Source organism: Capra hircus, chromosome 9, assembly GCF_001704415.2.
Source record: "Capra hircus breed San Clemente chromosome 9, ASM170441v1, whole genome shotgun sequence".
Classification (NCBI taxonomy): Eukaryota; Metazoa; Chordata; class Mammalia; order Artiodactyla; family Bovidae; genus Capra; species Capra hircus.
The window spans coordinates 73,694,556-73,712,897 of NC_030816.1; the positions used below are offsets into that span (position 1 = coordinate 73,694,556).

The 18,342-nt window shown below is 38.0% G+C and overlaps 1 protein-coding gene across 1 annotated transcript in view; it reads right to left on the bottom strand.

The window, feature by feature from the left end:
* The window catches only part of PPIL4 (peptidylprolyl isomerase like 4), a 37,840-nt gene continuing 19,898 nt past the window's right edge, over window positions 401–18,342 (bottom strand). Inside the window, exons 11-13 of the mRNA XM_005684899.2 lie at window positions 15,135–15,231; window positions 9,455–9,602; window positions 401–4,063 (exon numbers count right to left, since the gene is read on the bottom strand). Of these exons, the coding sequence (XP_005684956.1) occupies window positions 3,812–4,063; window positions 9,455–9,602; window positions 15,135–15,231 (497 nt within the window). The 3' untranslated portion in view covers window positions 401–3,811. The remainder of the gene's footprint in view (window positions 4,064–9,454; window positions 9,603–15,134; window positions 15,232–18,342) is intronic.

Consider the following 18,342-nt stretch of genomic DNA (forward strand, 5'->3'; position numbering starts at 1 on the left):
AAATCTATAGAAACTTATGACAGATCAATGGGAAATAGATGAACTATTCCTAACAGGTTTTTAAGAAGCATTATTTCTCTCGTGGCTCACTCAGCTGGTAAAGAATGTACCTGCAATGGGGGAGACCCCAGGTTCAATTCCTAGGTTGGGAAGATCCCCTGGAAAAGGGAACAGCTACCCACTCCAGTATTCTGGCCTGGAGAATTCCATGGACTGTATAGTCCATGGGGTCGCAAACAGTCAGACACAACTGAGCGACTTTCACTTCATAATAGATTTTGGACAACTGATTAGAGCCATATGTTGGAGTGAAAAGTGAATTTAAATCCCTATTATCACACCATACACATACACACAAACAATTCAATATGGACTGAAAGTAAAAAACAAAACTTTATACTTTTGGAATATAGCAGAATATCTTTATTAAGGATTTCTTCAACAAAATACAAAAGGCACAAAACATATAGGGAAAGGTTAATAAATTTGACATTAAACTTAAAAATTTGTCTAAAATGCATAACCTAATTTTAATCAAATATCTAGACTTAACTCACAGCTTATAAAAAGTAGAAAGGATGGAGGACACCATGAAGATATCATCAAATAATTTCAGAATGTGGAATATTCTACAAAGCAACTGGCCTGAACTCTTCAATGTCATTAAAAAAAAAAGTGGCTGGAGTGGAAGGATGGCAGGAAAACTCTTAGATCAAGAGAATAAAATGACAACAACAAGCACTACATGAAGCATGGTTGAGCCTGGGTTTAAAAACAAATCAACATCAAAAAATGACATCCCTGGGACAATGGGAGAAATCTGAGTATGTGGTATGTAATATGAGATTGTTGTTTTCAGTGTGACGATACTACCGTGGTTATAGAGGACACTTTGTAGAAAATGCATGGTGAAATACTGAAAGATGAAATATCATGTTTTCAATTTACTTCAAAATTATTCAACCACAAAATGTTACTGTTTAATCTGGATGGAATATATATGGAGGTTTGTTATGTTTATATGTTTCTACACATGAATGAAACCTTTCATATTAAAAAGTTCGGGGGAGAAAGGTGGGGGGAGGCGGAATTTACAACTTGTGCTCTTCCAAAGGCATCAATAGGTAAAAATGTAACCATGAACGGGGAGAATATTTACAACATTTAGCAGTAAAAAAGGACTAGTATCCACAATCTAACTCCTTAAGGAAACATAAAATAAAAAGGCAATAACATAATATAAAATGCACGAAAGACATGAAATAAGCTTTTCACTGAGAGCATTCAGGAAATGAATATACATGAAAAGAAGCTCGCTCAACCTTTCAGCATTTAGGAAATGCACATTCAAACAATGAGACTTCCGCTCTGGCCAAATGGAGTAACAGGGGCAGGATTTCCCTTTTCCATATTAACCAATGCAGCACCTGTACAAAATATATACAACAGACTTTTTCAGACACTGGACAACTGTGCAGGACAGTGACTCCTGAGAGAACAAACAGGGAAAGTCCTACCATTGCCTGAGCTAACTGCAGGGAGAGCCCGGGCGTTCCCCTAGTGGAGCATTCAGGACACCAAGGTAAAATCTGCAGGGCAGAGTACTGGAAATGGCAACCCACTCCAGTATTCTTGCCTGGGAAATCCCATGGACAGAGAAGCCTGGCAGGCCCCAGTCCATGGGGTCACAGAGCTGGACACGACTGAGCGACTCATACATACACTGAGTACTGGAGAGAGGAGGGAGCTACAGAGGGAGAATTCCAGATCTGCAGAGAGTTCCCCTGAGGCTTCAGCTAAACAGTGTACACACTTAAGAAAACTACCCAAAGGTGGGGAAGAACCACCAGAAAGGAGTAAGTGGTAAAATTCAAGTCCATACAGGGCTCAGAATAGTTCTCATTCTCCACAGCCAGAGTGGAGAAAACTCATTACAAACCAGGCAGAAGGAGGATTATTCAGAAGGGTTATTACCTCAGTAATGAGCCAAACTAGCTCTAGATTAACGGTTGTTCTGGTCCTAGATCATCAAGTGTAAAAGCAAGCCATGAAAGGATCAAACTGCTTCTGAGTAACTATCTCCCAGAACAAAGCTCAACATATTTAAAGGAATAAGCTCCAGCACCCAACAATGTAAAATCCAAAAATTATCAGGCATGCAAAGAAGGAAATTACAACCTAATAATGACAGGGAAAAAAATCAGTAGAAACTTTCAAGAAATGGTAGATGATAGAATGGTCAAACCAGTAATTACAAATACATGTCAGATGTCCAAAACAGAAAACAAACAAACAAAAATAGAGGAAAGCAGGAGTCTGGAAGGAGAGACACGGAAGATATAAGAAAGACCCAAATGGAACTTCTGAAGATTAAAAATATAATGTATGAGGTGAAAAATACACTGGATGGGATTAATAAGAAATTAGATACTTCAGGAGAAAAGGCTAATGAACTTGAGGACACAGCGACTGAAACCAATCTGGAAGACAGAGGAAAAAAAAGACAAAAAACAAAACAGAGCACAAGAGTGCTTGCTGCGAGACAGTTGCAAGTGGCCTAACACACAATTCACAGTCCCAGAGGGAAAGAAATGAAGGACAGAGACAAAAAAAATTAATGAAAAAGCCCCCCCAAATTCCAAATTTGGTGAAAACCATAAACCTACAGATAAACAGTCCCAGCAGAAGAAACATGAAGGGGAAAACCAAGAAACAAAAACTGTATCAAGCACATCATAATCAAAGTGCTTAACAGCAGTGATCAAGAGAAACCTTTAAAGCAACCAGAGAAAAAGAATTTAAAAAACGTTTTATATAGAAGAACAAATCTAAGACTAATAGTAGTGTTCTTGCTGGAAACTACAATAATATACCACGTAACAGCCACTGGATTGGCAAAAGTAAAAAGTCTGAAATTAGCAAGTACTAGATGTGATATGATATGAAATATTATCATGTGAAACAAAGGTAATTCAAATAGTGCCTCGGGGTATGAACTGGTACAGCCACTGCAGAATATAATTTGGCATTATCTTATAAATATGAAAACATCCATATCACATGACCAAGCAAATTACTCCTAGATAAAGAATGTTTATAGCAGCACTGTGTACAACAGCGGAAAAAAAAAAAAAAAAAAACCCACCAAAACTCCAAACGTCCATCAACAGAAGAATGGATAAATTACAGACTTGTCATATAATACTGTATAGCAATAAAAATGAATGACTTTTAGAAGACACTAAGTTGAAAAAAGCCAGTCACAGAAGTAAACACACATTATATGATTTATATAAAATTCAAAAAAAATACAAAATTTAGTACTTCATTTAGGGATACTTACGTATGTTGTAAAACTGTAATAAGCAAGAGAACGACAAACACAACATTCAAAATAATAATTTGAGGAGAGGGCACTTTTAAAATGCCAGCAATATTTATTTCCTAAGTTGGCTGATTGGTACATGGACATTTATTATTTTTTATACCTTATATATACATGATTGCGTATTTTTACAGGTATGAAATACTTCATTAAAGATAAAGACTGAAAATATGAAAGACTTTAAAAATGAGAACTACTAATTTATGTATAACAATAAAATTAGTGTAAAAAAGTATACGAAGAAAATGCTCTTTATTGCCTTTCAGCGCCCTACACAATCAATATTAATCTAAAAGGGCCATAATCCTACTATGAAAAAAAATAACCAGCAGAGTCTTTAACTGCTCTGACACAAAATCTGAACATCTGGTACTCCAAGTTATACAAGAGCAAATACGTTAGCACTCATGTCTGATTCTTCGACTTTCATCTGTACTTGGATTTTTCTTTATCTTTGGATTTCCTGGGACTCCTGCTTCGGTCTCTCTTTTTACTCCTTTCTCTTTCATAGGGATCTGCCTGGTATTTGGATTTGTGACTATTACTATAGTGGCCATCCCTTTCTCGAGATCGGCTACGACTTCGGTTCTGAGGTCGGTCCCTTTTTTCACTCTTTTGCTTCTCCCAACAACTTTCTTCTTCTTCATAGTGACCAAAGCCCATTTCCCTGTAGATATCCTATCAAAGAAATAGAGAGAGAGGTATAAGTGAAACGGTAAAATAATCATTTTGTAGGTACTATCAATTCACAAAACTTAAGACATGTCCCCCATTAGCAAGCAGTTTTAACAGGTCAAATTTGAACACTACCACTCTTGCCAAGAATCTTGTAAATTAAAAAAGCAAAAATAACTCAGAAAAAGACTTAACCATTTTCTCATTGATCTCACTGCTTTGTATCTACTATTTCAGCTGAACTGAAAGATCACATCTAAAAACAAGGAACTGAAACAACCCAGTTGAAATAAGTCTTCGGGCAAAATTGCAATACCAAGAATTCTGGTTATACACAGCCATCGTTCCACTCCCCCCTTCCCCACTCCCCCAAAATGTGGTTCCATCACTCATCTACAATGAAACTACTAAAATCCCCATTAAGAATGCTATAAAGAAGACATCATTTAAATCACATATCCAAAAGAGATTTCAGACAGGTCAATCAGTCTAAAGAGGAAACAAAATAGATTCTGAATACTTGGGACTGAGCAATTGTTTTTAAAGAATTTTTTTTTTATAACAGCTCCTCTCTAAATCTTTAAATAAAGTTTCCTGTTTAGACTAAATGTTTATTAAAATCATTATTAACATAGATGATAAATATTTTATTAAAATCATTATTGACACAGTTCTTTAAAAAAGAATTCATTGCCCCAAATATGACAAAGTGGGTACATTTACTTCTATTCTCAATAACTAAATAGCAGTAGTCCACGGAATTCTCCAGGCAAGAATGCTGGAGTGGGTGGCCATCCCCTTCTCCAGCAGATCTTCCTGACCCAGCGTCTGAACCCAAGTCTCCAGGATTGCAGGCGCATTCTTTACTGTCTTTACCACCTGAGCCACCAGAGAAGCCCCTCAAGTAGCTTTTCCATACAGAAAAGGGCTAGTTACAGAACAACAACTCTGTCTCTGCTCATGTCTTATCCTTGATCAAAACGAGTATCTCAGTAAGTGGCTGAAATCTAAAGATATCAGAGCCAATGCTCTTCCAAGAATAATTGATAAAATTCAACTTTCTTAAAAGATTTCCCAAAAGGAAGGGGAAGTTCTGAGGACTGCACTCCCAGGTGCCCAACTCTCTTACCTTAGACATTATTACAGTAGATGCGAATGTCAAGGTTTAAAATCCAAGTGATGAATGCCCATGCTTACGGACTGGATTTTAAGGATATGATTCACAATTCTTCCATATAATGTCTAGATACTATACATCATGCTTATTACAGGGACTGCAGTATGGGAAAACAGACCTAACAAGACTGTTACATGCCAAAGCATTTGTGGAAGACCTCCTATAAACTGGTACATGATTTCCCACAATGCTAATAGTTCCTATCATTCTGTGTGAGTCCCAGAGGTAGAAAGTGAGTAGGTGTTTCAGCTTAAACTTTTACCAATTATTTTTGAGCAAAACGTGACATCCCTAGGAAAAAGACTTTTTTTTGTTCTTCCTGTAACATACACAAAATGTAAATATGTGTGTACTATTCTGACTGTACAGCAAGTGCTGGTTGAGGCAATAAACTTCTTAAATGGAGAGACTGTTTTAACTGATGGATAATCCTATAAAGTCTTCAGCACATTATTATAACAAGAGGCACTTAAATGGTTGGAGTGTTTAAAATAAGAAAGATTAATCAGTATTTAATTCTTTGAAAAAAATTGAGGAAGCTGAAAATCTGAAATGGACTGAAATCTTAAAGCCTCTCCTACTTGGCTTAATTTTCAAAGCTACACAAGCTTTGAAGTCAGGCAGTTCTAGATTCAACTGGTCTTTGCCATTTAGGAAAGGTGTCAAACAAATCCTCCTGAGGTTAGATTTATCAGTGAAGGTTCACAGAGAAGCTAAAAAGGACTTGAGATGAACCTCAAAGGATGAGTGAGTTAGGGCTTGGATTGGCTGCAAGAAGGCTAATGCAAGAAGTGTATGTGAAAACTGAAAGCAAGGAAGACTGAGCGCTGTATGCATGAAGGAAAAAGTTTAGGTGAAGCTTGGTGCTCATGGAGTACAATGTTATCCTCATTCTAAATATAAGGAAACTGAGACTCTAGAGATGCACATACGTTGGGGAAAGTTATTTAACTGATCAGTAACTTTACATATAAAACTGAAAAGGGGGCAGTAATAAAAAAAAAATACCATATCTGACTGAATTTTTAAAAAATGTTAAAGTTTCAGTCCTCCTACTAAACTAAGTCCATGGACTTGTGGGGTCAGGATCTTCGTATCTAAGGTAAGGGAAACAACTGAGATGAGCTCTAAGTTATTTGCAGTATGGATTTTTAGAAATTCTACTCATTTTATAGATTTACGAAATAAGACATGATTAAACAAGCATGCAGCTAAAAAAGAAGAAAGAATACCATAAAATGGCCAGTTTAACGCAATTAACTGAGCCAATGACTTCATATAGAGTAGTCAAAAAATTAAAAAATCAACCTTTGCTGAGGTCTCTGGCAGTAAACTGGAGATTTAGTCAGATCTAAATCACTAAAATAATATTAAATGATTAAAATGACAAAAACAGAGTTCCCGATTGTAAGAATACTGAACACCTATGAAAGCCACAGAGGAGGACAGGCAAGCAATCTGATGTTTCTCAGCCAGGCAACCACGGCTGAGTACTCATTTCCTGTAACCCCAGTAAAACTCAAACATCAAGAACACAATAACCATCTCTGCATTTAAGACACGAGGTGGAAAAATTATAAACAGATTTCAAACTGAACAGTAAGGCTGTCAGTCAATAAAAAACAAAGCACTTGAAGAAATAAAGCATTCTTAGGAAACTAAGCTCACCAAGCAAAAAGACCAAGAAATAGGAAAATTTGAGCTGTACCTGAAAATTACCTAGCACTGAAAATTTCCTTTAATGATTATGTAATACTTTTGAGATTAAACTTGAAAGGATAAAAAGCAGAGTAACAGAAAAAAATTGGGCCCACTGAAATCTTAAATATAGATGCTATTTTATTAGAAGGAAAAGAAAATCAGTGCAGCTATATTATTAAATCAAAGTATAAAACCAAAAACAACTGCTTTAATACACTTTGAGGGGAGAGATAAAGTTGGAATATTACTGCCAAAAGGGAAGGACATTTGCTGCTGTTACTGTAAAGTCTTAAGTAATCAAACACCAAGATAAAGAAAGATTCACAGAAAGGCAGGGGTGCAAACGTGGGAACCACAGACTTGAAATGCAGCCCATCTTCGGATTTTTTTAAGACTGCTGATTATCTCAAACACATCAATGTGTATTTCAGGCCTAAATTCATCACGGATTCCATGTACAAGTGTAAGATGAGGAGCTGTGGCATGATTATAGAGTTTTAGTGGAAAACATGCTAAATATTCATAGAAACGTGATACAGCTACCATTAAAAAAGATGCTGAGGTGATCGGTGGCTAAATTAATGAGTATAAAAATTAATAGGGAGATGTTCCTATTGGATGACAATGGAATATTTTACAACGGGACAAGCTACATTAGAATTCACAATTGGCTTTAGGAAAGAAAACTGCTGGCAGGACCTGTTTGAGGGAAGGAGATTTAGGAAAGAATTTTGACAGGAATACATTCCAGGTAAAAGCAGCAGCAGTAGGGGTCCAGGTCCAGATTTACACTGTGGTTCCACCACTCACTAGCTGCATTAAGACCACTGGCAAGTAGCTTAACCTTTTTATCTTTTACTTTCTTGTGAATAGAGACAATAGCATCCACCCCGCATTACAAGGACGCGAGACACATTACTATCACTGATTCATGTGAGGATTACTGGAGGGACTGACAAGGGTGCAACTTAAAAACAGAGAGCAAGGCATGAATGATGGGAATCTTTAAATAGCAAAAGGGCAACTGAAAGAAGAGAGATCAGATCCTTGCTGGATGACAGCAAGGAGTAGGAGGATATGCTGTCTAGAGAACAGGGTGCTAACACATATAAAACACACATTTGCTGTCATTTTTTAAAACAAAGCAAAAAGCATAAAACACATAAAATGGTTACCTTTGGGGGAAAAAAAAAGGGGGAGAGGACAGGGATAGTAGCTAGGTACCATATGTGTGCCACTTTGTAGACTTCACTTTGGAACAACACAATTTTTCAAACTACAACAGAAAATATTTTAAGCGATTTGTAAACATCAAAAGGAAACAGCTGAAATGTGAATCCAGTTAATGGCCGTACCACAGAGAGAAATGATTCCAAGTGATTTAAAAAATATTGACTGTAAAAATAATAGTTACAGCCAATGTAGAAAATGTTTGCGCACACACTTTTTGTTTCCACTTAACAACGTGCCTGGGAGACAAATATTATCTCAGTCTCACAGAGGAGGAAACCATGGCTCAAGAAAGTTAAATCACGTGATGAGGTCACATTAATGATCAGCAATGTAGGAATCCGGGCTTCCCTTGTGGCTCAGCTGGTAAAGAACCCAAACCTGGCTCTTCTGACAGACAAATCCTTTACTCTGCCAGTCACACTGCATCTTTCCATCTCTGTGTCTCTGCTTGACAAGCCCACTGCCGTGAGACACCCCCAACCTCCCCGCCAACTGAATGCCTCTGCATCTACCAGGCCCAGTTTAAAGGTCCTTGTGTGGTAAAAACCAGAGCAAGGGGTTGTAATGTAATCTGCTTTTCAGAGCCAAACTGCAGGTTGGAAATGATTTCTTTTCTTTATAATTTACTTTCTTTGGGGAATTTTTATTATCATTGTCTTGGAAAATTTACTGTTTAGGAAAGCTTTGGGGATGATCAAGCTAACTATTTATTTAATGTGGCTTTTATTTCATATATACCATATGAAAGTGAAAGTGAAGTCGCTCAGTCGTGTCCGACTCTTTGCGACCCCATGGGCCGTAGCCTACCAAGTTCCTCCGTCCATGGGATTTTCCAGGCAAGAATACTGGAGTGGGTTGCGATTTCCTTCTGGGAGGGCATAAATGTTTTTTTCAGGTTCTAAAACCTCAAGAGCTATAAGTGCTGTACATAACACCTGGTAATAAATTAACATGATAAATTAGAAGGATTTTTTTCTTTTACAATAACCACACTTGTTTTTGATGGGAATGAGTAAGTGTTCATAGGGATGAAAATCACTCCTGCCTCACAATGTGGAACTATATGACATGTTAAGTTATTCTGAAAATAATCTTTTATAATCTGTTATATATATTCTTGAAAATTAAAGTTTCATTACCCGAGTAAAACCGTTCTACATCTTAAGAACGCATCCATCTCTGTTCAGAAGCATACCTTTATTCCTAAATTACATCATTAAGATGTAATTGACAGATGGATGAAACGTCTTTCTCTACAGCTGAGTCTGAATAACAGTACGTACCTGATTGGTATTTTTGATTGGCATGTAGTCCTCATCTTCTTTTTCTTCAGAGCAGTGGCGGGTCTTCTTCTTGTGTTTTTTACTTGTGTGTGAGTGACTTGCCTTTGAGTCTTCTGCCTGCTCATCTAGTACAAGTTCGTATTTGGCACTGGAGCAGCTAGTTAAGGACAAATGTGAGATCTGACACAGATAATACATCAAAACATGAGAATCTGGTCAACAAAGGAGGCCATGAGGCTAAAGACAACTTTTTAAAGCAAAAAGCATCTCAGAGCATAGAATATATTTCTAAAACAAAACTAATTAATATTTTACTTCATTATACAGGCAGGAAAAATGGAAAGAACTCTTGTTTCAAAAAACAGTTTATAATGGGTAAGTGGGCAAAAAATACAGGGGAAAAATTGATTTCATAAATAAAAAATATAAGTAGCATTAAAAAAACAAGGAAACCTATTTGTCAATAATGAAAACATTTAAACTTAGAAAATGAGGCACATATTTAACTTGAAAATATTAAGATATTATAAACCCCAATGCCAGAGAAGCTATGTAAGATGAAAATACACTCATGTGATTCTTCTTTTAAGTGTAATTTCAGTTCTCTAGGAGAAAATTTAGCAAGGCATATCAACAGTTATCATGTTGAAATTCAAATAAGAATTCATGAAAAACTGAAGTGACACTAAGTTAAGTGAATAACGGCACAGCTGTCCCTCACTATCCACAGGGGTTGGTTCCAGGACCTCCTAAGGAGACCAAACGCCACAGATATTCACGTCCCTTATATAAAACAGCATAGTGTCTGCCTATAACCTACACACATACTCCCTTACACTTCAAATCATCTCTAGATTACTTATAAAACCTACCGCAATGTAAATCTGATGTAAATAGATGTAAATACAATGTAAATGATACATAAATACCTAGCTGCCTCCATAGCAAATGGAAGTTTTGCTTTTGGGGACTTTCTGGTATATTTTTGCTGAATATTTTCCATCTGCAGTTGGAGACCCACGGATGCAGAACCTGCAGATGCAGAGGGCCGACTGCATACATAATAGGATTTATCTTAAATAACAGAAACTGAGAATAAGAAGCCTAGTAATAAAGATATACATCACAGTACTGCAACATGGAATTATAAAGGAAGTTATTAACAATGACAAATGAATGCTGTTAAATAACCTGGCATGGTGTCTATGAAAAATATAAGTTAAAATACCTTGAAGCAAAACTTGTATATAATTTTATAAAACTTCATAAAAGATCAAGTTCATAAAAGTTCCTTGAAAGGAACAAGGAAAAATAAAATGTATCATTTGCCTAAATGGTAGAACTATGAGTGAATCTTTTTTAATTTCACATAAATATATTATAAAAATTATAATAATGTATACTTTAATTTAGAAATAAGTGTTTAATAAACTATAATATCTGAGAATGAGAAAAAATGTTCAACTATTAGGACCTCTCTAACAATAATCTTAAACCCTACAACCGGCAAGACTAGAATAGTGGTTTTCAAAAAAAAGATTAGGGGGAAGCCCAAAACACAGAACTATTTTAGTGGCGTGTGGGACTAGAGTAACAGCAAACACACTTCCCTCAGGCCTGGAGTTTCGCGTCTCTCTTCACCAGGCCACGGCTCTATGCCCCCTCAGGGACGTCCTGTGCAGTAGGAAACACTGCACCCTCTGGCTTCTCACAAGGCGGCTGGCGGCAGCTAACCAGCCTGTACCATCCTATCATTACCCCCTCTATCTCCAACTTCTTTCTCCCTTTAGTCCATATAACAGTGTTTCCACGGTACCTTCCAGATAGTCTCCTTTTCCAGATACAAATCCAATAGCCCTTGCCTATGATTTCACCTCAGTGTTTGCTCTACACATGCTGCTCTGTTCAAAGTGCGTCAGAGCTCCTGAGTATTTCTAATTGCTACTCAACAGGGTATAAAATCCATTTAGTGGGTCACTGAAAGCCAGCATTTTAAAATAACATATACCAGAAAACAAACTACATGGAATCTAATAAAAATAGTATTTTATAAGCTTGTCTTTCAATTCTGCGTGTATGTGTATGATTATACTTGGACTGTCCTGGGCTAAGATATAAACTGTATTCCTTAAATAATGGACCAGAGTTAAAGAAAACAGTATCCCTCCTCAGCCCTCATCTACCTCTATTCATTGTAGCTTTAATGTCACTATTTACAGTATCATTTGAGGATCCTCTGACCCCTCACCTCTATTATAAGTCCCATATCTCATGAGAAACGCCAGGCTAGAAGAAGCACAAGCTGGAATCAAGATTGCTGGGAGAAATATCAATAGCCTCAGATATGCAAATGACACCACCCATATGGCAGAACGTGAACAAGAACTAAAGAGCCTCTTGATGAAAGAGGAGCGTGAAAAAGTTGGCTTAAAGCTCAACATTTAGAAAACTAAGATCATGGCATCCGGTCCCATCACTTCATGACAAATAGATGAGGAAACAGTAGCTGACTTTATTTTTCAGTTCAGTTCAGTTCAGCCACTCCGTCATGTCCAACTCTTTGCGACCCCATGAACCGCAGTATGCCAGGCCTCCTTGTCCATCACCAACTCCCAGAGTCCACCCAAACCCATGTCCATTGAGTTGGTGATGCTATCCAACCATCTCATCCTCTGTCGTTCCCTTCTTCTCCTGCCCTCAATCTTTCCCAGCATCAGGGTCTTTTCCAATGAGTCAGCTCTTTGCATCAAGTGGCCAAAGTACTGGAGTTTCAGCTTCAACATCAGTCCTTCCAGTGAACACCCAAGACTGATCTCCTTTAGGATGGACTGGTTGACTTTATTTTGGGGGGCTCCAAAATCACTGCAGATGGTGATTGCAGCCATGAAATTAAAAGACGCTTACTCCTTGGAAGGAAAGCTATGACCAACGTAGACAGAATATTAAAAAGCAGAGACATTACTTTGTCAATAAAGGTCCGTCTAGTCAAGGCTATGGTTTTTCCAGTAGTCATGTATGGATGTGAGAGTTGGACTATAAAGAAAGCTGAGCACCAAAGAATTGATGCTTTTGAACTGTGGTGCTGGAGAAGACTCTTGAGAGTCCCTTGGACTGCAAGGAGATCCAACCAGTCCATCCTAAAGGAGATCAGTCCTGGGTGTTCATTGGAAGGACTGATGTTGAAGCTGAAACTTCAATACTTTGGCCACCTGATGTGAAGAGCTGACTCACTGGAAAAGACCCTGATGCTGGGAAAGATTGAGGCCAGGAGGAGAAGGGGATGACAGAGGATGAGATGGTTGGACGGCATCACTGACTCAATGGACAGGAGTTTGGGTGGACTCCAGGAGATGGTGATGGATAGGGCGGCCTGGCGTGCTGCGGTTCATGGGGTCGCAAAGAGTCAGACACGACTGAGCAACTGAACTGAACTAACTGAACTATCCCCCAGATGCACTTCTTTGCAACATTCTAGACATATTTAATTAATGGTGATTATTTAATATCTGTTCTTCCCCCCAACTCCAAAATACAACACAAGGTCCCCATGGGCAGGGGGCATGTTTCATAGCTAAACTTCTCTGGGCATGTAACGACCAAATAAGTATTGGCTAATTACTTGTAATACTAAGACACTCATTATATCTCTTCTTTCCTAGCTCATCCACTATCTTCTACTCATTACTACCATCAAGACTTTTAGAAGATGTCAAATCTCTCCAAAATCCTATTTTGTGATCCCCCTGACCTCTTTTCTCCAACTACTTCCCAAGGTCTAGTCTAGCAAAGTTAAACTTCCCTCTTCTACCTCTATTTTTGAATCTTATTAATAGTTTTATAGCAATTTCTCTCTCATGATCTATAAAGTACATCCCATGTCTTTCTGACTATCAGTATTTAGATATCAGAATCCCCCTTGTTCACCATAATAATAAAGTAATATATGTGAAAATATATATGAAAACATATGTTCTGTCCCTCTATTACTGTACCTGAGACAGTAAATGTCTTGCTAAAATGAAACCTATCAATTACCAAGAACATAAAGATCATTCCACTAGGTCAAATTCACGAATTCCTTTTTCTTGTTCAATATTCTTTCTCTGAACACGTGGTTTGCACCAGGACATGCCTGTCTTCTGTATCAACATCAAAGGGTTAAAGCAACACTGCTTGATACTAGCTATGGGCAGTGGCTTAGATTTAGATGAATGAGAATCAAACAAGCTATAAAATCCTGTTCCTCATTCCACTTCAGACGCTTGCTAGCCACATGTGGTTAGCAGTCGCACTGGAGAGGGGAGATACAGCATGTCTCCATCACCGCAGGAAGTCTCGTTAGACAGCACTGGGCTGGGTACTGATTCTTTCTTGACTCTTAGCAATCTATCACCTTGAATGTAAAACACTCTTAGACTAGGTGGCCTTCCTTTTCAGCCTGAACACCCATGGGCAGAAGATGCCCCTTCTACTTTACACTCCACGGTGACCTTCTTTTCATTTGTCCTACACACACCCCTCTTTCAACTGCAGTTTCTAGTGATTTGCCTCAATTTAATTTCGAAGATTTGGTGAATAAACCTCAAGTGTATCTATCCATACCTTTTATGAGTCTAAGATTTCAATCACACGCCCTCAAATGTTCATCTTTTCAGACCATTCTTAGTTTACTGTCTGGTTGGTCTACACGTGAAAGCTTCCCTTGTGCTGATTATGTCCGTACACTCCAGACATTCTCCAGCTCTAACACCTTACAACGCTTTGTGTACTGCTGCTGCTGCTGCTGAGTCGCTTCAGTCGTGTCTGACTCTGGCCGGCACTGCAGACAGCCAATACGATAAAAAATAAATACACAGCAGGTCAGTCTGATATTCATCTTTCCTTGATGAATTCCTGGAGAAAAAAATGTTTACACAGTATGGGGAAAGAGTATCCCTAAAACACCAATAGAAACTAGGAAACAATGAAACCATTCACCAGAAAGAACTGCAAAAGAAATAACCACGGTGTGGAGTGATAGGTTTATAAGGGGAGTATCAATGAACAAATTAAAATGACATCATATGAAAAGTATGTTTCATCGCTTCTTACTTTTCTCAACCTAAAACTTGGACAAATCTATAAAGGGTCAAGTCTTTGGATTTCTTTTAATTCTCTAGAAGTCAACTGTTGCACACAGCAGGAGTGCAATAAATATGTGCTGCTAGACCGAGAGTGTATCCTGCAGAAAGGGGGACAGGGCAGCCTGGCACACTGGAGTCCACGGGGTCACAGAGAGGCGGACATGACTCAGTGACTAAACACCACCACCACAAAGGTTTAGCTTAGCTATCATAAAGAAATTTCTGACTGTGAGAAATTTAAAACATTAAGATTATATATATAAAATACAACTCTTACCTGCAGATCTGAAAATAAGTATTAACCTTAACCTAAGTATAGGGAGGTAAAAGAATTAGGCTTAAAATTTCTCAACCCTAACTTTCTCCCCACCACAAAGAATATATTGAAAAAACAAAGTATACATATATAAAATGGTGAAAAGAGATAAACTGATTTCATCACAGAGCATCTGGATTCAGGTACCTTGTTTTCTATACTCTTTTCATAAAATATCACATTGTACTCTCCAGAGCAGAAGGTCAACACATATGGACCAACTAGTTCTTGTGAAGGATACTCCTGTTTGGGCTTTACTTTGTCTTTCAGAACCAAATTAGATGGTTTATCCTGTTCTTTTTCATACTCCTTGAAATCACTCTTGGTGTATTTCCCACCTATTTAAAAAAGAAAAAAGAGCTTAGAAAAATCACCTGATTAATCAAGAGTAACAACTGTAAGAGGTATAATACATAAGAACTAATTTATAAGTGGCATATATATCGAGGTGGGGGCAGCGGGGGAGCGGTGGGGGGCGGGGGGGAGGCCTTCCCTGGTAGTCAGACGGTAAAGTATCCGCCTGCAATGCAGGAGACCCAGGGTTCGACCCCTGGGTTGGGAATATCCTCTGGAGAAAGGAATGGCTTCCCACTCTAGTATTCTTGCCTAGAGAATCCCATGGACAGAGGCGCCTGGTGGGCTACAGTCCATGGGGTCACAGAGAGTCGGACACAAATGAGCAACGAAGCACATATATCAGAGTATATAAAAGGCTGAGAAGAAAACAAAAGAATCATGGTAATTCATTCTTCACCATTATTTTAACTGAAATCAGAAATCCATTTAGTTAGGTAGTGATATGCTGCCCCCTAATGATATATATGAATATTACAACACCAAATTTTCAAATCCCAAATTATACAAAGAATACAACCACTGGAAAATAATGCAGGGTTTAAGTAGAGCCATTAAGTCTGAGAATATTAGGCCCACAGGAAATTGAGGGCTTAGGACTTGTACTTGAGATCCAAGAGGCTTATATGTTTAGAAGTGAGAGTTTAAAGATCTCTGATTTGTCAAGAGACACTGCTCAAAATCTCAACAGAGCACCAAGCAAATAGAGGATAGCAGGAAATGTAGATTTTCACTAAAGAGACGTGAGAGGGAAGGGTTGAAGAGAGCACCAAAGATAAACTGTCTCTGCCTTGAAATTCTTAACAGCGCCGTTACTGTTTTCAAGGACCAAAAATGAAATCAACAGTTCCTTCAGAAAAAGAAGACTGTAGCACGGCATGAAAGGAGGGAGCATTCCATGAAGCCTCTCTACTCTCAAACCTAGTCTCTATCAGATGAGGATCCAGCTCCTGTCTATGTCCTAGACCTGCTGACTAACCTGCCTGACCCATCCCCTCAACCACTGTGAGGAAATGTTTCCAGAGGCGAAGGCCTGCTACAGAAGGGTCCAAGATTGCGTGTGCAAATAAAGCCAACTTGAGGTATGCAGGTGTTTTGATTGAGAAACCTATATACACCTTGACTGTCATGAGGTATTTAAACAAAAGAGAAAAACAGTAAAAAGAGGGGTAAGCATCAAAGACAAGATTAATCTATTTGGCAATTTCAGAGGCTCTGGAAACAGAAATAGCCAGCAGACAATGTTTCAGTTAAATGTGTAACAAACAACCATAAAGAGTTAAAACACTGGTAATTGTAACAAATAGGCATGGTTTCATCCTGAAAAGGTGTCTGCCATGTGCTTGCCATTAGAAGTCTCACTATGGATGAAGTATAGAAGGAGCAACAGATTAAAGTTAGAAGTTCTGGATTCAAATTCTGACTAGTGAGAAGTCGTAAGAAACTTCAATTCTCTGAAACGCTCTTCATTTAGGTACTGAAAATAATATCAACATTTCACAGAGCTGTTGGAATCACCACACAAGGAAAAGTATTTAGCACCGTGAATGGTACAGAGGATGTGTGCTCAGTTGCTCAGTCATATCCAACTCTTTGTGACCCCATGGACTGTACCCTGCCAGGCTCCTCTGTCCATGGGATTCTCCAGACAAGAATACTGGAGTGGGTTGCCATTTCCTCCTCCAGGGGATCTTCCCGACACAGGGATCAAACCCAAGCCTCCTGCAGCTCCTGCAATGGTAGGCATATTCTTTACCACTAAGCCACCTGGGAAGCCCAGGGCATAGGATACCACTCATTTTTTTAATTGTGAAAACATAATACATAAAATTATCTCAACATGAACTGAGATTAACAACAAATTACATGTTTATGATAGCACACAAGAAACTGAAGCAAGTCTCCTATGACACTTTACTGTAAATAAACTACACTGAAACTACTAAGGAAGGCAGTATTATTTCTAAAGTGGGTAGATGGGTTAGGAAGAAAAGAAAATTGAGAGAGAGGAAAAAAAAAACTATTTAGATTCAGGGCTGGTTTAAATCTGGGTAAACCTGACCATGGGTAAATCACTTCACAAGATTCTGTTTCAAGTTCCCTTTCTGTAATGAATAATTATATTTGTTTCATATGTATCCCAAATGACAAAATTAAATTAGCTTTCTAGGAAAAGAGCTCCACAGAAGAGGTACTTGGCAGTACTAAGGGACCAGAACCATAATGCATTAAGTCAGTGTTTGTCTGTATTTCCTGAATGTACTTATTTGATTCTTTTGACCACAAAGCTGCAATTATCACATGTGTGTGTGGGGAGAAAACATTCATAAGAACCATGAGAAATGGAGTGTTATATAGAAAAAGAAAATAATCCTAGAATTCCTAGTAAAATTTAGCATTACATAGTGAATAACTGACAAAGTGTAATCTTTTAAAAACACTGCATCAGTGATCAAAAACCCATATTATTTCAGTATACACAGATTCTACCTAAGTTTTGTATGCTACTACTAGGAGGAATTTGTTTGACATATATATGCATTTGTGGGGAATGTCAATATGTATAGGAAGAGCACACAGTACACAGAAGAATAAGATTAGAAACTTGACTGTGCTTTAACAGGACTGGTTCAATAAATTATGATACATAATTCAATCAAACACTACACAGCCACTGAAAAGAATAAACTGTTACTTTATATACTGATACAAACTATATCTTAGATATATTGTTAAATGAAAAATGCAAGGTACAGAAACACTATGTATAGCCTGCAGCCATTTGCTTTCCTTTTCTAAAGGAGAAAACATAAATATGTGTGTTTTTTAAAGGAGAAAATTATATATACATATACACACATATACACACATATATAATATATGTTATATATATGGGAAAACATGAAATGAAATCCTAAACATCAAATAAGTGGCTCAGATGGTAAAGAATCTGCCTGCAATGCAGGAGACCCAGATTCAGTCCCTGGGTCGGGAAGATCCCCTGCAGAAGGGAATGGCTGCTGCTGCTGCTAAGTCGCATCAGTCGTGTCCGACTGTGCGACCCCATAGACGGCAGCCCACAGGCTCCTCTGTCC